This window comes from Anomaloglossus baeobatrachus, chromosome 6 (assembly GCF_048569485.1).
Source record: "Anomaloglossus baeobatrachus isolate aAnoBae1 chromosome 6, aAnoBae1.hap1, whole genome shotgun sequence".
In the NCBI taxonomy this organism is placed as follows: domain Eukaryota; kingdom Metazoa; phylum Chordata; class Amphibia; order Anura; family Aromobatidae; genus Anomaloglossus; species Anomaloglossus baeobatrachus.
The window spans coordinates 446158921-446181837 of NC_134358.1; the positions used below are offsets into that span (position 1 = coordinate 446158921).

At 44.3% G+C, this 22917-nt stretch overlaps 1 protein-coding gene across 1 annotated transcript in view; it reads left to right on the forward strand.

Moving 5' to 3' along the window:
* Positions 1-22917, forward strand: part of GADL1 (glutamate decarboxylase like 1) — a 495595-nt gene that overhangs the window by 293559 nt on the left and 179119 nt on the right. The window contains exons 9-11 of the mRNA XM_075315246.1: positions 5416-5532; positions 7684-7748; positions 8714-8795. Of these exons, the coding sequence (XP_075171361.1) occupies positions 5416-5532; positions 7684-7748; positions 8714-8795 (264 nt within the window). The remainder of the gene's footprint in view (positions 1-5415; positions 5533-7683; positions 7749-8713; positions 8796-22917) is intronic.

The following is a 22917-nucleotide window of genomic DNA, read 5'->3' on the forward strand; positions in this document are numbered from 1 at the left end:
GGTTACAATATATTATTTGGGCCTTGAGTTACAATGATCTTAAAAGTTACATCAGTTATTTGGGCAAGCCCTTCAATCAATTTTGCTTACATGTTTATACACAAAGCCGCTTTATTGTTTGATGTTTGTATAACGTTATAATTTTGTATGGAGGCATACAAAGGTTCTTTCTGTTTAATTCCCCACAAATGTGACAGGAGTAAAAATAATGCTTTCTCACATAATAAATCTGTGCACATAGAAGTTTCTTCTGCCAGAAACCAATTCATTAAAAGGAATCTGTCAGCAGGTTTTTGCTACATAATTTGAGAGCAGCATAATGTTGGAAAAGAGATCCTGAATCCAATGATGTGTCACTTAGATTGTGTCAGAACAGCTTCACCTGATAATCAGCGTTTTTAGATTTAGCAGATAGCAGTGCTGAGAAAGCTGTCCCCACCCACATCAGGCTCTCTATGTAGAATGTGTATAGACAGTGATCTGCTAATCACAGCAGGGGGCGTGTCAGACTAACAGTCAGGAGGAATGTAGTCTGCACAATGATAAGGTTCTGGTGCTAAAACAATCATTGCAAGTAAACAACAGCATGTACCTTGACAAGAGACATATTGTTGAATTCTGTGTCTTTAAACCCTACATCATGCTGTCCTCAAATTACATAGCAAAAACCTGCTGACAGATTCCCTTTAAACTGGCATTGTGCATACCAGTGTTAAAGAAGGAATCACTTAAGTAAGATGTGCTTTATACATTCAGTCACACATCACTTATTGAGCTAGGCGCACGTTAAAACTGGTAAGCACCCTTGATTTACAAGTCTTACCATGATTAAGGCTATATGCAGTAACACGTACTGTACGTTATTTAGGTTCTATTTGGTCTTGACTTTACTACTAATTTATGTTTTAGTGAATACAATAAATGTGAACTTTTACTCTCACCAGTTCATTGCTGGAGGAACTCTTCCCTTTGATTCACAAATCTTACTCCAATTAGGGACTGGAGAACATTACTTGTAAAAATTTTACTGAATTTGCCGAGTGGGCTGTGTTGCGTCCCATTCCACCCAAGCTTCACCCACTCTTTTGGAGCTGGCTGGGACTATCATAAGAACACCAAAAGAATTGTAATACATAAATGAATTAGGCCCAAAGATTCTAGTACAGAATGTCTCTTGACATATACTTACAATCAAAACATACAACTCACTTTTTTAATCAGGTTTATTGCAAGTTTTCTAAAGTCAACTTTTCAAAATCAAGTACCTCATTACACACCCGTCTATATCTACATCTTAAAGCACTGTCAATCTAGTGGAAGGGTGAGAATAGACAGAGCTGACAACACTGTGAGATGAAAGCTGCAAAGGTAATTGTAATGACACGCAGATCTGCTCCACTCCTCTTCCCATATAGTCGCTCGCCTCCCCCTCCTCCTTCTCCTCCCATATAGTTGCACTACTCCCTCTCCTCCCATATAGTCGCCCTACTCCTTCTCCTCCCATATAGTCATTCTACTCCCTTTCCTCCCATATAGTCATCCTACTCCCTCTCCTCCCATATAGTCGTCCTACTCCCTCTCCTCCCATATAGTCGCCCTACTCCCTCTCCTCCCATATAGTTGCCCTACTCCCTCTCCTCCCATATAGTCATTCTACTCCCTTTCCTCCCATATAGTCATTCTACTCCCTCACCTCCCATATAGTTGCATGAGATGAGAGCTGCAACTGAAGAGGTTTTTGTAGTGATACAGATCGGGTTTACTCCCCCCCATTTGTAATCATAGTACATGCCGGCAGTGAGATCAGTGAGGAGAATAGGACGGTGTGTCATTACATGTTTCACACAGAGAAAGCTGCTGCAAAGCTTCTCTGGGGCATGTTCTTTTTTCTTTCCTGCTTATGATTGGTTTAAGGAGGAAAAGTTTTTCGCCTTTGAGATATGTTTCTACTTGGTTGGAACGGAAATTGGAATCTAACCTTTACAAGCTAATGTCTGTATAAGGGATTAAAACAAAATTAAAAGTTTTATTCAGTTCTCTAGCCAATATATCATGATGTAGCCAATTTAACAAGCTAAAACTGGTGAAAGGTCCTTTCTAAATCTGTTTTATTTTTTTTTCCCCATAAATTAATAGTACACATTAAAATAAGTAACATTGTACTATATCTATCTTATCAGAGGTATCTGCTTCTTTCTCTTTAAGGACTAATCATTACTTTTCCAAATTCTCAATTCACAAGAACAATTTTTATTAACTTAAGACATATTTTTATATTACTGAGTTAGGAGTAGTGATGAGCGAGTACTAAAAAGCTCGGGTGCTCGAAGCTCGGGCCGAGCCTCCCAAGATACTCGTGTACTCGGCCCGAGCACCGAGCCCAATGTTATCCTATGGGAGACCCGAGTATTTTTGTGAAATGACCCCCCGGCAGCATGTAGAAACCCTAAAAATGTCACAAAAGTCTCAGAAGAGTGCTCAAATGACATGGCATCAGCATGGGGATGACCCCTTGAAGCATTTATCACTCAAAAGTCACAGCTGTGAACAATTTTGTCCAAGTTTTACGCCATTTTTACGGACTCACCAGAAAACCTTCCAAAATGACACCAAAATGAATTTTCATGGCGGAAATGTTAAGGGCACATACCCAATAGTGAGATAGAGCTGGTGTATGTTACTTTTTGAGATTAATACATGAAAGATTTTACATGAAAACCTTGTGTGGCACTCCGATGTCCAAAACGCACGTTTTGTGCTTTTTACTAGCGATGTCGGTCATTTTTTTTTTTTTATTCTATCTCCCTCAGTCCGTCGGTCTGTCTCTCTCTGTCTTGTCTGTCCCCCTCTCACAGTCTGTCGGTCAGTTCCCCCCCCTCTCTCTTACTTACCGTTCCCCGATCACTGCCGCGGCGCTGCACAGCTGTTCAAACTCCGGTGGCTTTTCCTCTTTTGAAAAAGCCGGCCGCTCATTAATCAATCTCCTATTCCCTGCTTTCCTGCTTTTCGGCGCCTATGATTGGTTGCAGTGAGACACGCTCCCACACTGAGTGACAGCTGTCTCACTGCACCCAATCACAGCAGCCGGTGTGTGTATACTGTGCAGTGAAATAAATAATTAAATAATTTAAAAAAACGGCGTGCGGTCCCCCCAATTTTAATACCAGCCAGATAAAGCCATACGGCTGAAGGCTGGTATTCTCAGGATGGGGAGCTCCACGTTATGGGGAGCCCCCCACCCTAACAATATCAGTCAGCAGCCGCCCAGAATTGCCGCATACATTAGATGCGACAGTTCTGGGGCTGTACCCGGCTCTTCCCGATTTACCCTAGTGCGTTGGCAAATCGGGGTAATAAGGAGTTAATGGCAGCCCATAGCTGCCACTAAATCCTAGATTAATCATGTCAGGTGTCTCCCCGAGATTCCTTCCATGATTAATCTGTAAATTACAGTTAAAAAATACACACACCCGAAAAATCCTTTATTAGAAATAAAAAACACTAACAAAGTCCCTCATTACCAATTTATTAACCCCGATAAACCCTCCATGTCCGGCGTACTCCACAGTCCTCCAGCGTCGCGTCCAGCTCTGCTGCATGGAAGTGACAGGAGCTGCAGAATACACCGCCGCTCTGGTCACCTCCACGCAGCTAATGAGATGAGTAGCGCGATCAGCTGAGCTGTCACTGAGGTTACCTGGATCCAGCGGTGGATGCAGCGGTGGCCGCGGGTAACCTCAGTGACAGCTCAGCTGATCGCGCTACTCACCGCCGCTCCAGTCAGCTCCATGCACCAACTGAGGTGAGTATAGCGATCAGCTGCTGTCACTGAGGTTAATCGCGGCCACCGCTGGATCCAGCGGTGGCCGGGAGTTACCTGACTGACAGCAGCTGATCGCGCTATTCCCTTCATTAGCTGCGTGGAGGTGACCGGAGCGGCGGTGTCTTCTGCAGCTCCTGTCACTTCCATGCAGCAGAGCTGGACGCGACGCCGGAGTCCGTGGAGTACGCCGGACATGGAGGGTTTGTCGGGGTTAATAAATTGGTAATGAGGGACTTTGTTAGTGTTTTTTATTTCTAATAAAGGATTTTTCGGGTGTGTGTGTTTTTTAACTGTAATTTACAGATTAATCATGGAAGGAATCTCGGGGAGACGCCTGACATGATTAATCTAGGATTTAGTGGCAGCTATGGGCTGCCATTAACTCCTTATTACCCCGATTTGCCAACGCACTAGGGTAAATCGGGAAGAGCCGGGTACAGCCCCAGAACTGTCGCATATAATGTATGCGGCAATTCTGGGCAGCTGCTGACTGATATTGTTAGGGTGGGGGGCTCCCCATAACGTGGAGCTCCCCATCCTGAGAATACCAGCCTTCAGCTGTATGGCTTTATCTGGCTGGTATTAAAATTGGGGGGACCGCACGCCGTTTTTTTTAATTATTTATTTATTTATTTTACTGCACAGTATAGACCCGCCCACCGGCTGCTGTGATTGGGTGCAGTGTGACACCTGTCACTCAGCGTGGGGGCGTGTCTCACTGCAACCAATCATAGGCGCCTGTGGGCGTGGAAAGCAGGGAATATGAGATGGCTGTGTACAGAGCACAGCGTGCCGGCCGGTATAAAGGCTCGGTCACGCTGTGCAGGCCGGCCAATCACTGCAATTCCACAACTAACAGGGCTGTGGCATTGCAGTGGTCTGCCAGCCAATCCCTGCATGAGGGCTGGCTCTCAAAAGAGCGCCAACATGCAGGGATGAAGACCACGAGTAAAGCACGAGTATTGCAAAATTACTCGGTACCCGCCGAGTAGCCCGAGTACAGTGATACTCGTGCGAGTACCGAGTAGTAACAAGCATACTCGCTCATCACTAGTTAGGAGATGACAGTAGGTACTGATAAGATTCTATGTAGATAGGTGAAGAAGTAGAAGCAAGAGGCAGAGGGAGGATCTAGAGGCAAAGGGAGGAGCTAGAGGCAGAGGGAGGAGCTAGAAGCAGATGGAGGAGCTAGAGGCAGAGGAAGGAGCTAGAGGGAAGCGCTAGAGGCAGTGGGAGGAGCTAGAGAAAGAGGAAGGCGCTAGAGGGAAGAGCTAGAGGCAGAGGGAGGGGCTAGAGGCACAGCTCCTCCCTCTTCCTCCCACTTCTATCTACATAGAATCTTAGATGTAGTAACTCTCATCTCCTATTTAAGTAATGTATAAACCTGAATTCTGATTTTACCTGTGAACTGAATTTTTTAAAAGAATGATTAGTCCAGAAAAAGAAAGAAGCAGATTTTATTTAAAAGATCTGATACAATTGCTGATTTTCATGCGTATTATTGATTTAAGAAAGAAAAACAATAAATGACAGTTACAATTTAAGTGTCTAGAAGAAGAGAAATAAACTTGTTTGCATCCTATATTTTGCAGGGAGCAGTGCCATTCCTTGTTGTCGCCACGTCTGGTACTACAGTGTTAGGAGCATTTGATCCTTTGGATGACATTGCAGGCATCTGTGAAAAGCATAAACTTTGGTTCCATGTTGATGTAAGTTAGCAGATCATGTATTCTGGCTACATACTGTACATTGATTGAGCACATCCAGACTTACAGAACATTCCTCTCTAAAAATAAAATGCCAAATCACTTAAACATATGAGTCCTTGACTCAACCTCTGGTGGCCACTACCCAAGATTAGTGGAATCTTAAACATTCCAGATTATAAAGATTTACAACAATTTAATTCAGTGGTAAAATTAATGTAATGTTATGAGTAGACTAAAATGTAACTTAAGTAATAATAATGATGATAGATATATTAAAAAATATCCCAAAAGTTTCTAAGAGTATAACCAGGATTTTGCTTTTATATTCCCCTTGTCCCAAATTTTAACATGACTTTTTTAAAGCTGGCACCATAGTGATTTGCTGATGGCTACTATGACTATGACCACTAACCATTAGCTCTTATCACGAGGGAAATCCATATTTAGGCCGAGTTGACGAAAACATATTTTTTGCTCATATACAGGCTGACGTGGTCTCCTGGCCTGATCTTACAGCATTACAGTCACATATTGGTTTGTAATTTTGGGTCAGGAGACCATCTCATATATGGACCATGAAATACGCTTGTGTGAACCTGCTATTAGACAAACAATGGTATTATGACAGCTATTCTAATAAGTAACAGATACGGTAATACATGGACTATATTTGCCAGAGTAGAAGCTCATATTACAAGGTGGCTTTTTACTGGCTTTACTTTCTGGATCATAAAGTAAGTCCCGAATAAGGGTTTCCTGTGGGACAACTATATTCCCACTTAAGACATATGGGAAGAAATTGTGTTCATGAAGCAATCCCCTTAAAGAGAAACTGTCTGCATGACTTTGTAATGTAAAGTAAAGACGTAGCTGTAATGGCTATGTAATACTGATTAAATTGATGCCGTTGGTGCAGAAATCCACTTTGTTGTTCTTATTTAATCAGTGTCACACTGTACAAAGGGCTGGTAAGATGTAGTACAGTGTATGCCCCACTAGGTGGCAGCAGAGTAGTGCAGGAGAGTCAAAGTAACACTGTAACAGAAAGACAGCAGAAGTACAGCAGAGTAACTTCAGCAGGCAGTTAACAGGGAAACCACCAGGGGGCAATAGAGTAGTCAAACAATCAGGGTCTAGCCAGGAGTGTCAAATCACAGCAAAGGAAGGATCACACTCAAGCCAGAAAACAGAACCGAGTCGGAAGCAGGGAGATCAGGCATGCAGAGGGAAATACAAACAACAGACAGGAGAGGGAAGTCAGGGACTGGGAACAGATGGACGAATGAGGGAGGGTACAGGTCAGGGCACAGTAACAAGGAGTCAGATCAAACAGGAAATCTCACCAGAGCAAGTCACAGGCTACAAAGCAAAACTATAACCAGCACAGGATTGGAGTTTCAGAGACCAGATATAGTGTCTCCTGACACCAGAACGAGGCTGATGGGAGTTAACCCCTGACATGACCAGGCCCAGTCTCGGAAACTCTGGAGCAGAGAATACCGGTCCTGGATCATGGCAATCAGCGTTTGAAGTTTTTTGTTAATTAGATTTTGGTGCACAGGGGTCGGAGTGTATTCTGGGTCTTCTTCCTGTCTGTGATTCCTCATTCCTTCCACCTTCCTCAGGTCTATGAATGACAGGTGACGGCTGAGATTTCAAATAGAGGAGACTAGTCATTCACTGACCGAAACTGGACGAAGGAGCTGAGGAAGCACAGACAGGGAGGAGAAGACACAGTGTACAGTCCGGCCCCTGTGCACTGAAATCTAATTAGTAGGAAACTTCAAATGTTGGGTAAAGAAGAAAAACAAAGTAAATTTCTTCATTAAGATATCAATTTAATCAGTATTGCAGAGCTATTACAGCCAAGTCATCATTACTTAATATAATATCATAATGACAGGATATCTTTCAAGGTGAATAATGAAAAGTCAGTAATACATTCACATTATATCATAAAATGATTTAAAATCTGTATTGTTGTTATCTCTGAATAATACAGCTACATATTACTACAGATTACATTGGTACAGTAGTGAAAAGACTGTTTGTACTGTTAATTTGTTATATAATCCAAACCAACATACTGTATGCTATAACTTTTCATTATATTTTTATTCTGTTTTCATTTCTATTTACATATGTTTCTAGGCATCTTGGGGAGGATCAGCGCTACTGTCTAGAAAATATAGGAAATTGCTGCATGGAATCACCAGGTTTGTGCATGTTCCTTCTTGTAAGGCCACATTCTGATAAGTTATTTTTACTGTGCTTAAACAATTATTTGATTTCCATCATTGTTTTGCATTTGTATTTTATTATTGTTTGGTCAGTGTTTCAGCTTTGACCATAGTTTTTTTTTTCTGTGATTTTCTTGCATGTAAAAATAAAATAGATAACGATTCACCTGCCCGTTGCATTATTAATTGCGGACAGCATACAAACGGCAATCATGGGCTGTCTGTAATTTTTACGGACCCATAGATGATGGACCCATGCAACTTCGATGAAAGTAGAACAAGTTTTAGTTTATTTTTGAGGATCACATAGTCCGCAAAGAACTAAAGGCATGTGTATAGTCCTAGAAACAAATCTTGTTCAGTATTCCAGCAACTTGACCAGGGATTTGAAAAATGAAAGACTTTTATTCCAAAAATTTAAAATCAGGTAACATGTACAGTATAAAAAATATATGGTTCACCAATTTGGAGACACGCTTACGCATTTCGAACTGGAGAGTCCTTACTCTAGCTTTGAGTAAGGACTCTCCAGTCCGAAACGCTAAGCGTGTCTACACATTGGTGAACCATATGTTTTGTATACATGTTACCTGATTTTAAATTTTTGGAATAAAAGTCTTTGATTTTACAAATCCCTGGTCAAGTTGCTGGAATACTGAACAAGATTTGTGTCTCCATGATTATCCGGAATCAAGTTCCCTGCACCGCCCTGGATTGATTGGATTCCTCCAGACGTTACACGTGCTGTGGTTCGGTGAGCTGACATATTTTGTTTTTCTTATATAGCCCTAGTAACTATGACTGGTATTAATTCAATTAATGAAAAACACAGATGGAACACATTCGTGAATAATGAATGTTTGAGTGAGGATGAACATTACATGGAATAATCTGTCTGAAAAGAAGTGCATTTCGTAACAGCGTTATCTATTTTCCAATAGGGCTGATTCAGTGGCCTGGAATCCTCACAAAATGCTAATGGCTGGAATACAGTGCTGCGCTCTGCTGGTGAAAGACAATACAGTAAGTCAAATAATTATATTAAAATGGATGTCTCTACAGATCCGTAACTTTGATTTATTTGCTTAAGTAATAAAGGAAATTATAGGAATCCCAAATAAATACACTGAACAGAAACATAAACACAACACTTGCTTTTGCTTTCATGAGCTGAACTTAAAGATCTCAGACTTTTTCTATGTACATAAAAGGCCATTTTCTCTCAAATATTGTTCACAAATTTGTCTAAATCTGTGTTAGTGATGTCTTCTCCTTTGTCAAAACAATCCATCCACTTATTCAAGATGCTGATTAGACAGCAGGATTATTACACTGGTGTGCCTTTGGTTGGCAACAATAAAAGGCCACTCAAAATTCTGCAATTTTAAAGTATTGAGGATCTGGGGGAGGTAAAAAATAAAGCAGTCAGTATCTGGTGTGATTACCATTTGCCTCTCGCAGTGCAACACATTTTCTTCACTTGCATACAGTTGATCAGGCTGTTGATTGTGGCCTGTGGAATATTAGTCCACTCCTCTTCAATGGCTGTGCTATAATGCTAGATATTTATGGGATCTTAAACACACTGTTGTATACACTGATCCAGAACATCCCCAAAATGTTCAATGGGTGACATGCGGTGAGTATGCTGACAATGCAAAAACTGGGTTGCTTCCAGGAATTGTGTACAGATCCTTGCAACAAGAGGCCGTGCATTATCATGCTGCAATATGAGGTGATGGACATGGATAAACGATGATACAACAATGGACCTTTAGGATCTCATCAAGGTGCATCCATGTATTTAAAATGACATCAATAAAATACACCTGTGTTCATTGTCCAGAACATACGCCTGCCCATACCATAACCCCACAGCCACAATGGGCCCCTCAATTCACAACATTGAAAATGTTGTCATCAGCAAACCATTCTCCCACACAACACCATAAAGACAGTCTGCCATCTGCCCTGTGCAGTGAAAACGAGGATTCATGCATGAAGAGAATACCTCTCCAATGTGCGAGACACCATTGAATATGAGCATTTGCAAACTTAAGTCGGTTACGAGAGAGCCATGTTGACTGTGGTTAGTGAGTTAGTTATTGAGTTGGCTATTGAGAGGCCCATGGTTATTGAGCCCTCCCCAGCCTAAAAACAGCAGCCCGCAACCTCCCCAGAATTGTTGCATTCTTTATATATGTCAATTCCAGAGCTTTACCCAGCTCATCGCAATTGCCCTGGTATGACTGCAATTAGGGAAATATATGGGGTTAATGACAGCTGTAATTTGTCAAAAATTACAGCTGTCATCAAGCCTAAGGTTAGTAATAGTGAGATGTCTATGAGACCCCCACTACTAACACTGTAAGTCAAAATAAATAAACACAAAAGAGGGAAAAATCCATTATTTAAAAAAACAACAAACAAAAACACCTTTTTTATGCAATTTATTATCTTCCAAAACACACCTAAAGGGCTGATGTAATCCACAGACATGATGTCCCATTATGATCCCGACTCTGCTTCACCTGAGATCGCAGTGCACAATCACATTAGAAAAAGTGGTCACTCTGTTCAATGAGTTAACCTCAGTCAGTTCACCTGAGGTCACAGCTGGGGTTGCATGGTAACTCCAGCTGTGACCTCAGGTGAAGTCATAGAACTCAATGCCGGATTACTGGATTAGGCTATGTGCACATATTCAGTTTTTTGTTACAGACATTTCTGCTCCATATTTGCATCTCCTGGAAAAACATACACCAATACTGCATGTGTTTTGATGCAGTTTCAAGTATGGTTAATAGCTAGGAGCTGTAGATTTGGTGTCGAAATGTGTGCAACATGACTAACCCAGTAATCCCACATTGAGTTCAATAAATTCATCTGAGGTGAGGTCATGGAGTTCAATTTGTTCCCCTCAAGTCAGTCCACTTGAGGTTACAGCTGACTGGAAGTTCAGAGAATGTGTATGTGAGCCGTCTTTTGAACTTACTGAGTCATGAGCATTGTACTTAATTTAGCTGGTAAGCATATACCAGACCTTTGAGGTGCACTGACATGGCCAAAATGAGCTGTGCGCATGTACGAGATTTCCAGGAGCTGGCGGTGACGCTGGCTTGTGGAAATCATGTTATAAGGCAGTGATAACACGGAAAGATGGCCGACTAGTCTGGGGAAACAACATCTCTGTGACTAGTCAAGGCCCTAATCAACAAAGGGACAGTGATGTTTATAAGTTGTGTTTTTTAACTTTCATATTAGAGAACAGCATTATACAAGGCTGGTTAGGGAGGGAATTTTCTGCATACCAGTTACAATGCTGCTGGGTGAGAGGGCATAGAGAACCTGATAGGTTCCCTTTAAAAACTATGCAAATAAATTAAAAACAAAATTCTAAAAAAATATGTGGACCACCCAAACTGTGGCTCTTGTGGCAATGTGGGGTAATACAAAAAATATTGATGGCCATATATTGAACAGATTTCCGAGGGCTAACCAAATAGATTAAGAGTGCATATCCTTTACTACCTTTTTTGGAGATTTTGCTACATGTTCTAGTCTACACCTGCATTGGAGTAATCCATTTACCGTTCCTCACAATGTTAAATCATCATTGTACTCTCTCGTATTGTACTAGTCATGGTACCAGATGGAAAAATCAGCTTCTGATTTGTTTTCAAATGAAAGGTTTTAAGCATGCATTTATATCTTTCACTGTGTTAATTGAATTGTTTAGTTCCTGATGACAATTACACGGTTCCCTGCCACCTACATCCACATAATAAGCTCTTATCTTGTATTTCACTATTTGCTACAGTAGACGGCAGAACCCTCTAATTTTCATCTGCCGCTCAGCTCTTTTGTCGCTCAGAGTCCTTCAAAGTAATTTAGCATCATCAATATTTATCTATCAGCGTGATTTGTTCAAATGAGACAAAATGTTTTTCTATTTTTTATCATTCAGGTACTTTTACCTTGTTAATAGCTAATGCAGAAAATGAATAGAATAGTCCATTAAAGCTAGTGGCTCACATCAAAGCTTATTATATCTGCTCATTGAGCAGTCTCCAAATGTTGCACAACCAAGAGTGTTACGTTGATTACAGCACTTTCCAGTTTGCACTCTTCAATTTACATGGCTGCTACCGTATATTTAGCTACTCCAGCAATCACACTGTGTGAGGTTTCTTTAGCAAGCAGCACTTTTCTTCCTCATAGAAACAGATTTGTCTTTGTTATGCCTTGATATATTTGCTCTTAAGCTGCACTGACACCAAGCATGCCGACTGTTCATTAGGCATGCTATCATTTCAAGACAACCAGAAAGCTGCAGATGGCTGCTAGAATTACAGCAGCAAGAACCACGCAGGATTATGACTTACTGTAGTATCTTTTTGCGTCTAGAGCTTTGTTAGCTAATCTCACCCCTTGTCGTTAGATAAAGAGCACAATCACTCTTGGAAACTTGAGCTGAAGTTTAGAAAGATTGGAGCTGTTTATTTCTGACTTGGTTCTCTGTCTGCCTAAAATCAGAAACTCCATGTTTACGACTATAATTTTCTGTATTCCAAAGTGAAAAGAAAAATCTGCTAAAGGAGTTGTCCACTACTTGGACAACCCCTTCTTATTCACCTTTTTCGCCCCCATAAAAATAAATTAGCCTATACTCACCTCTGGTACATGTGCTTGTGCAGCAATGTCTAAAGCCGCATTCCCGGGATCCACTTGACATTGTTATGACATGCAGGCCTTTTGACCAATCAGCGCCAAGCGTCTTTCTCCCCGGCTTTGGACATACAGTGTGTCCACCCATATCCTGTCCACCGCCATTAACTTGAGAACGGCGGCAGCTATAGGCATAGAAGTGGTGTCTAGGTATAGTAAAGTAGCCATGCGCTACACAATGAAACCACCTATAGTGCCACCTGGTGGAAAACAACAAAATTAGCATTTTTATCTCGAAAATGGAACAAGATAGAAAAAAAAGGGAATTAAAAAATTGTAGGACATCATCAATTCAATACCTTGCATACAGAAATGCTATGATATGAAACCCATGACCCCCCAAAAACATTGAATGCTGGTCACGCATATGGCGCTCATTTAACTTTGATGTTCAAAGTGGCCACCATCAGCTGCAATGCACATCTGGACTCAGGACAGCATACTATATCTTGCTGCACGTTGTGCAATATGGTAGGTGACACATTTGTACAAGCATCTGTGATACGTCGTCGTAGGTCCTACAATGTTGGTGGAGGGGTCGCATACACCTGCTGTTTGATGTAACTTCACAGAAAGAAGTCCAATGGGGTCAGGTCAGGTGAGCGTAGAGGCCACTCCACGCAGCCACCATACCCAATGACTTGCAGAAAGGTCTCCTTGAGGTATCGCTTCACGTCCACAGCCTTGTAAGTTTAACACGTTCGAATCATAGCATTTCTGTATGCAAGGTGTCGATTCGTATTGAATTGATGATGCCCTACAACTTTGTAATTTACTATACCTAGACACCACTTCTATGCCTATAGCTGCCGCCATTCTCAAGTTAATGGAGGTAGACAGGATATGGGTGGACACACTGTATATACCAGGATATGAGCGCTGCACTGACTTTCTGCTCAAACATTCAAAGGTGGAGAGAAGAAAGCCACCGCTGATTCATTGCAGGGCCCACATGTCATAACAATGTCACATGGGCCCTGGGAACGCAGCTTTAGACATTGCTGCAACTGTGGCTGCATCACAGGTGAGTATAGGCTTATTTATTTTTATGGGGAAAACATGAGGAATGAGTAGTGGTTGTCCAAGTAGTAAACAACCAATTTAACTATTCTCAAATATTATAATTTTACTGCTTCCTTCACTTAGCTTTTGTGCTGCCCAGTATTTTACATTTTTATGACTCTTCATGGTTTCACTCCAGTATTCTTAGCACATGAAATACTTTTATATCTTCCCATAGCATAAGCATCTATTTCTATAAATTCTATTCAGATGACTCAGTGGAAGAATTTATGCAAAAAAAATATGCAGTGAGACAATTGCAATACAGCAAGTCTCAAATTTTAATACACGGTGTGCACAGAAATGAACATTTTTTTCCACACTAGGAAACTGGTTTAATCTTCCTTTAATCAAAAATGAGTGAATTGATTTGATGTAAATTGAATTTTTGTTGAATTTTTAGGAATTTGCTGTACCCAGTAAACTTGAAAATTCACAATTTGTATGAACTGCCTAAAATGTCTTCTGCTATTTTACACATTTTAGAAGATTTCATCAACCAGAGAAAAAGCACGTGACCTCAAGTGAGACCAAACTAGAGATCAGTAAATATATTAATATTCCAAATATCTGGATTTTCCAAAATTCAGATCTTTTGTAATTCACTTCCGCAGGGATTCAGCAAATTGGCCTGAACTAGTGATGGGCGATCATTACCATGCTCGGGTACTCGATACTCGTAACGAGCAATTGGCTGCTGATGGCACAACAGATGGATTAATCAGTGAACAAATGTATTGTTCCTGACAACTGAGATGAACCGGGGAACTTGTTTTTACAGACATTACACTCTGAAGCAAGAGTGTGTGAAATGTGGAAAAATCCTGCAAAATGTTTGTTATGCTTACAACAGACAAATGGTTAGTTGTAAGTCTGAGCCAGAAAGAAATCCAAACAGACATTTGCTGAAATGATTGCCAGGTGAGAGAACTGGTGCTAAACACTCCAAAGCACAGGTTAGCAGAGCACAAAGCTTTTTAAAGGAAACTTGAAAGGTCCCCCATGCCCCCCAAACCACTAGCAGTTATATCATCCTGTCTAAATTGCCTGTCTAACAGTCCCCTTATTATATTGGACTCATAAGCAAATCTTTAGAAAAATATTTCTAAAGTCTGCCTATCATATGCAAATGAAGCCTTTGACTAGTCAATGGGATGTGATTACTTGATTTGCAAGAGGCGGTGTCATCACCAAAACAAAGAAAATTTTTAGGATCAGCTCACCTCTAGATTTGCTGTGGCCGGTTTTAGAGATCAGTGCACGAACAGTCAGCGGGCCGGATTCCGGGATAAATGAAGCAAGGAAAAAATGTTTCATCCAGCACTTGAAGATATAGTATCCCAATTCCACGAAATTCACAGACTTGATAAAAACATTGATTTTATTGGTGTACAAAAGTACAAATAAATAAAATCATTGCGTCTTACGCGTTTCAAGCCAAACAAGGGCTCTTACTCATAGCAATGCTACACCAATAAAATTAACAATGTTTTTATCAAGTCCGTGAATTTCGTGGAATTGAGATACTATATCTTCAAGTGCTGGATGAAACATTTTTTCCTGGTGTCATCACCATCCGTCTTCAAATCTCACACATGGGTAAAATAGCTGAGAGATGCAACAGCACAGAGGAGTCAGTGGTATTAAACCCAACAGTGGTTTATTCACTTTATACAGTTACGTATTAGCACTCTAAATATAAGACAATGGTATAGCACAACTAATAGTGACAAATCAGATCATTTTACAGTGTAGAAATCAGCAAAATTAGTATACAAAATGGAATCACAGCATTCTTTGCACAGTATAATACCTTCCATTAGTAAACAGTCACCGTAAGTGTTACTATAAAGTAAATCCCTCTATCAGGGGTGCGTCGGTGTCATTCTACTCTCCACTATCGTCATCTTATCTAAACAATACTATTAAACAGGGTGCAGGCCATAGTGGGGTCGGAGACTTTATCTGCTAGGCCATAAGTCAAAGCTGGGGAGTATTCTTACTCACAATACCTTTGCCCTCTGATACTGTAAATCTTCACCGGAAGAAATGGTCTGGCTCACTCTGATTCTGTACCAGGGTGGATGTTCTGTCTTTGGTGCTTGACCGTCGGTGTCTGGTATTCATTCTTAATAGTGATGAGCGAGCATGCTTGTCACTACTTGGTACTCGCACGAGTATCGCTGTACTCGGGCTGCTCGGCGGGGACCGAGTAATCTCGCGATACTCGTGCTGTACTCGTTGTCTTCATTTCTGCATGTTGGCGCTCTTTTGAGAGCCAGCCCTCATGCAGGGATTGGCTGGCAGACCACTGCAATGCCACAGCCCTGTTAGTTGTGGAATTGCAGTGATTGGCCGGCCTGCACAGCGTGACCGAGCCTTTATATCGGCCGGCGCGCTGTGCTGTGCTCACAGCTATCCAGACTGTCAGTGCAGGGAGAGTGTCGCTGATTCAGGGAAAGCTTTGCGGCCCTTTATAGCTTTTTCAGTTGCAGGGCTGCAAACAGTGTGAACAAAAGTCCTTCTCAGGACTATTCTAGTTGTATACAGGCAGGCAGGGTATAGCCAGGTCGGAGTACAGTAGCAGAGTCCTTCTCAGGACTATTGTTGCTATATACAGGCAGGGTATAGCCAGGTCTGAATACAGGCTAGTGACCAAAAGAGTCCTTGTCAGGACTATTGTACCAGTATACAGGCAGGCAGGCAGGCAGGGTAGTGGTGACCGTATACCAGCCTTCATCATATCTGGGGCTGGTGTACACAGTGTAAAACAGTCCAGATAGTGTCTGACTAGTCTGTAATTGTCGCTCCCCAAAAAAACCTGTTAGGTTCTTATTGCGTCCGTGCTTGGTTTTTAAAACCGCACATGTGTGCCTGTTGGTGGCAGCGTACAGGTGCACTTGTGTGCAATTTCCACAAACTTTGATATAACGCACAAGTAGTGAATATACACGTCAGCAGTGCACAGCATTGCAAAATGCGCAAGGGCATTGGCAAGGAACAAGGAAGTGGACGTGATGGTGGTGCAGGCAGAGGCCGAGGTCGTGGGCAAGCTCTAATTTCGCCACAACAAAGGGCCACATCTAGTCGGTCGCACGTCCTGTCCCAAATTCTTGGGGACCGCAGAAGTACACCGCTCTTGAACCAAGACCAGTGTCAACAGGTTGTTAGTTGGATAGCAGATAATGCTTCCAGTCAGATTGGCACCACCACAAACACTCTGTCTTCCACACGGTCAAGTGTCAGTAGCCGTGATACTGCACCGCACATTTCTGAACCTGATCCTCCTTCCTACCACCAGGCTGAGTACACGTCCTCCTCGGACATTAATGATCCCACACTTGGACACTCGGAAGAGCTGTTCACGTTTCCATTCACACATTCTGGCCTCTCGCCAGCTCATATTGAAGTGGGTCATGAGGAGATCGTCTGTACAGATAGCCAAATATTTGAGCAGCCACGTTCTCACGAAGTTGGCAACGTGTCCCAACAAGTGGTGGACGATGATGAGACACAATTGTCAGGAAGTCGGGAGGAGGAGCAGGGTGCGGAAGAGGAAGACGACGTGGTGGATGATCCAGTAACTGACCCAACCTGGCAGGAGGATATGCAGAGCGAGGACAGCAGTGCACAGGGGGAGGGAGGCGTAGCATCACAACAGGCAGTAAGAAGCAGGGTGGTGGCCCCAGGCAGAAGTCAGGCAACCGTTCCCCGGAACAACACGACGACACAAGGTGCCTGTACAAATGTTAGGTCTTCCCGAGTCTGGCAGTTTTTTAAGTTGGATCCAGATGATTCAAAAAAGGCCATTTGCAACACCTGCCGTGCCAGCATCAGCAGGGGTACCAAAACTAGCAGCCTGACCACCACCAGCATGATCAGGCACATGTCAGCCAAGCACCCGACTTTGTGGGAAGTACAACAGAGTCGAGGAGCAGTGCTTGCTGATGTCACTGCTACGTCTTCGCTGGTTGTGCATGCGAGCCAATCCTCTGTCCATGCTGCCTGCGAACAAGCCTCCTCCACTCCTGCACCTGCAGTTGCCTACGCAGAAAGAACACCATCATCAAACACGTCCTTGTCCCAGCGCAGCGTTCAGTTATCCATTCAGCAAACCTTTGAACGCAGGCGCAAATACACTGCCAACACCCCACATGCCACAGTTCTAAATGCTAACATTTCGCGACTGCTTGCGCTGGAAATGTTGCCTTTTAGGCTGGTGGAGACAGAAGCATTCCGTGACCTGATGGCGGCAGCTGTCCCACGTTACTCGGTCCCCAGCCGCCACTATTTCTCCCGGTGTGCCGTCCCCGCGTTGCATAACCACGTGTCACAAAACATCACACGTGCCCTGAACAACGCTGTTTCACCCAAGGTCCACCTAACCACAGACACGTGGACAAGTGCTTGTGGGCAAGGCCGCTACATCTCGTTGACGGCACACTGGGTTAATATTGTGGAAGCTGGGACCCAGTCTGAGCGAGGGACGGAACACGTCCTTCCCACACCAAGGTTTGCAGGCCCTACCTCAGTCAGTGTTTCACCCACACTCTACAGCTCCGGAGTGTCATGCTCTTCAGCCTCCTCCTCCTCCTGCGCATCCTCATCCACTGTGCCCTCCACACCAGTCACAAGCTAGAAGCACTGCAGCACTGCCTCGGCGAAGCGGCAACAGGCTGTGCTGAAGCTAATCTGCATAGGTGACAAATCCCACAATGCAGAAGAGCTGTGGACAGCTCTGAAACAGCAGGCAGATCACTGGCTCACACCTCTGAACCTAAAGCCAGGAAAGGTCGTGTGTGACAATGGCCGGAACCTGGTGGCGGCTTTGAGGCGAGGCCAGCTGACACATGTTCCATGCGTGGCCCATGTGCTCAACCTCGTGGTTCAGCGGTTTATAAAGTCATACCCAGAGCTGTCTGATCTGCTGGTAAAAGTTCGCCGCCTGTCTGCACATTTTCGAAAGTCACCTACTGCTTCAGCCGGCCTTGCCGGCTTTCAGCGCCGTTTGCATCTTCCGGCTCACAGACTGGTGTGTGATGTCCCCACGCATTGGAATTCAACTCTGCACATGTTGGTCAGGATATGTGAGCAGAAGAGGGCAGTTGTTGAGTACCTGCATCACCTAAGCCGTCGGGAAATGGGTCAAACTCCACACATAACACCTGAGGAGTGGAGATGGATGTCAGACCTATGTACCATCCTCCAAAACTTTGAGGACTCCACCAAGATGGTGAGTGGTGATGACGCCATTATTAGCGTCACCATACCGCTACTCTGCCTTCTAAAACGGTCTCTGCTGAAAAACAAACATGATGCATTGCAGGCGGAGCGCGATGAGTTGCAGCAAGAAACAGTAGTGGGTGTGGGTGATAACACACAGCCCAGCCTCATCTCATCACAACGTGCAGTGGAGGACTATGACGAGGAGGAGGATGAAGACATGGAGCAACTCTCCGGCCAAATTGAGGATATGACATGCACACCAGTCATATCCTCGGTTCAGCGTGGCTGGCCAGAGGACAGGGTAGATGAGGAGGAGGAGGAGGAGGAGGAGGACAGCATGTTCAGTCATCTTGTTGGTCAGGCTACTGAAGTCCTGGCTGTTAAGAGTCTGGCGCACATGGCTGACTTTATGGTAAGCTGCCTGTCTCGTGACCCTCGCGTTAAGAACATCTTGGCCGACAATCATTACTGGTTGGTAACACTGTTAGACCCACGCTACAAGGAGAACTTTTTGTCTCTTATTCCCGTGGAGGAGAGGTCAACCAAAATGCAGCAGTTCCGGAAGGCCATACTCACGGAAGTAGGGAAAGCATTCCCCTCACAAAACGCTAGCGGCATAGGTCAGGAATCAGTGGACAACCGAGGCGTACAGCCGAGAGAGGCACAAGTCCAATCCGCCAGAGGTAGGGGAACAGTCTTTAAGATGTGGGACAGTTTTCTCAGCCCCTCACGTACCACAGCCCCTGAGGTGCGGGGTAGTGCCACAAGAAATCCTAAGTTTGCCCAGATGCTGAAGGAGTACCTTGCAGATCGAACAACTGTACTCCGACATTCCTCTGTGCCTTACAATTATTGGGTATCCAAGCTGGACACGTGGCATGAATTGGCTCTCTACGCCTTGGAAGTCCTGGCCTGCCCTGCTGCTAGCGTTTTGTCAGAGCGTGTTTTTAGTGCCGCAGGTGGAATCATTACAGATAAACGCACCCGCCTGTCAACTGAAAATGCTGACAGGCTGACTCTGATCAAGATGAACAAGGGTTGGATTGGGCCAGACTTCACCACACCACCAGCAAATGAGAGCGGAATTTAAAGTTTGCCATGTACCTCCACTCACCCATGGGTACACACTTCTGGACTTTGGATAATCGCTGGACTGCTCCTCCTTCTCCTCATGCGCCACCATGATGATGACCGTTACAAATTGCAATACTTAGGCCTTTGTTTCAGGTATACCCCCAGTGGTAAATTTTTTCGCCCATTCTTTGCAGAATGGACATTACAACGACAGGAGACCCGCTCCTTTGCAATGGGAACAATGTTTTGAGGCCCTCATGCACGTCTCTACCCAGGGACAACGTGGAGCCTCCCAATTTTTGGCTGCCCTGCCTAAGGGCTATACTATAATACACCCACTTCCTTAAAATGGACACTTAATGTTTTGAGGCCCTCATGCACGTCTCTACCCAGGGACAACATGGAGCCTCCCAATTTTTGGCTGCCCTGCCTAAGGGCTATACTATAATACACCCACTTCCTTAAAATGGACACTTAATGTTTTGAGGCCCTCATGCACGTCTCTACCCAGGGACAACGTGGAGCCTCCCAATTTTTGGCTGCCCTGGCAAAGGGCTATACTGAAATAGACCCACTTCCTTACAATGGGCACTTCAGGTTTACAGGCCCTCATGCACGTCTCTATCCAGGGACAATGTGGAGCCTCCCAATTTTTGGCTGCCCTGGCAAAGGGCTATACTGAAATAGACCCACTTCCTTACAATGGGCACTTCAGGTTTACAGGCCATCATGCATGTCTCTATCCAGGGACAATGTGGAGCCTCCCAATTTTTGGCTGCCCTGGCAAAGGGCTATACTGAAATAGACCCACTTCCTTACAATGGGCACTTCAGGTTTACAGGCCATCATGCACGTCTCTATCCAGGGACAATGTGGAGCCTCCCAATTTTTGGCTGCCCTGGCAAAGGGCTATACTGAAATAGACCCACTTCCTTACAATGGGCACTTCAGGTTTACAGGCCATCATGCACGTCTCTATCCAGGGACAATGTGGAGCCTCCCAATTTTTGGTTGCCCTGGCAAAGGGCTATACTGAAATAGACCCACTTCCTTACAATGGGCACTTCAGGTTTACAGGCCATCATGCACGTCTCTATCCAGGGACAATGTGGAGCCTCCCAATTTTTGGCTGCCCTGGCAAAGGGCTATACTGAAATAGACCCACTTCCTTACAATGGGCACTTCAGGTTTACAGGCCATCATGCACGTCTCTATCCAGGGACAATGTGGAGCCTCCCAATTTTTGGCTGCCCTGGCAAAGGGCTATACTGAAATAGACCCACTTCCTTACAATGGGCACTTCAGGTTTACAGGCCATCATGCACGTCTCTATCCAGGGACAATGTGGAGCCTCCCAATTTTTGGCTGCCCTGGCAAAGGGCTATACTGAAATAGACCCACTTCCTTACAATGGGCACTTCAGGTTTACAGGCCATCATGCACGTCTCTATCCAGGGACAATGTGGAGCCTCCCAATTTTTGGCTGCCCTGGCAAAGGGCTATACTGAAATAGACCCACTTCCTTACAATGGGCACTTCAGGTTTACAGGCCATCATGCACGTCTCTATCCAGGGACAATGTGGAGCCTCCCAATTTTTGGCTGCCCTGGCAAAGGGCTATACTGAAATAGACCCACTTCCTTACAATGGGCACTTCAGGTTTACAGGCCCTCATGCACGTCTGTATGCAGGGGCATTGGTGAACCTCACAATTTTGGACTGCCCTGGCAAAGGAAAATACTACAAAGACTCACTTCCTCAAAATGGGCACATTAGACTCAAGAGGCCTTCATGTACGTCTCTTCTCAGGGACATCGGAGTGCCACACAATGTTTTCACGTAAAATCTTTCATGTATTAATCTCAAAAAGTAACATACACCAGCTCTATCTCACTATTGTGTATGTGCCCTTAACATTTCCGCCATGAAAAATCATTTTGGGGTCATTTTGGAAGGTTTTCTGGTGAGTCCGTAAAAATGGCGTAAAACGCGGACAAAATTGTTCACAGCTGTGACTTTTCAGTGATAAATGCTTCAAGGGGTCTTCCCCATGCTGTTGCCATGTCATTTGAGCACTCTTCTGAGACTTTTGTGACATTTTTAGGGTTTCTCCATGCTGCCGGGGGGTCATTTCACAAAAATACTCGGGTCTCCCATAGGATAACATTGGGCTCGTTGCTCGGCCCGAGTACACGAGTATCTTGGGAGGCTCGGCCCGAGCTTCGAGCACCCGAGCTTTTTAGTACTCGCTCATCACTAATTCTTAAGTCTTTGGGTATCTTCTGTAGCTAGTATTCAGACTTTGTGCTTGTCCATAAAATCTGGCCTTCCCCTGGCAATGGTAATTGATATTTGGTCTTTGGGTTCCTCTGAAGACGTTTTTTGGTGTTTGTATTCCTCTGGAGATGGTGTTCGGAATTCAGTCTTTGGATTCCTTCGGTAGAGGTGCCATGAACTTCCATTCAACTCAGGACTAAGGCGGGCTTTGCACACTACGACATCGCAGGTGCGATGTCGGTGGGGTCAAATTGAAAGTGACGCACATCCGGCATCGCATGCGACATCGTACTGTGTAAAGCCTAGATGATACGATTAACGAGCGCAAAATCGTCGGAATCGTATCATCGGTGCAGCGTCGGCGTAATCCATAATTACGCTGACGCGACGGTCCGATGTTGTTCCTCGTTCCTGCGGCAGCACACATCGCTGTGTGTGAAGCCGCAGGAGCGAGGAACATCTCCTACCGGCGTCACCGCGGCTTCCGTAGGATATGCGGAAGGAAGGAGGTGGGCGGGATGTTTACATCCTGCTCATCTCCGCCCCTCCGCCGCTATTGGCCGCCTGCCGTGTGATGTCGCTATGACGCTGCACGACCCACCTCCTTAGGAAGGAGGCGGGTCGCCGGCCAGAGCGACGGTCGCAGGGCAAATGAGTGCATGTGAAGCTGGTGTAGCGATAATTTTCGCTACACCAGCTATCACACGATATCGCACCTGCGACGGGGCGGGGACTATCACGTGCGACATCACAGCATCGGCTTGCGATGTCGCAACGT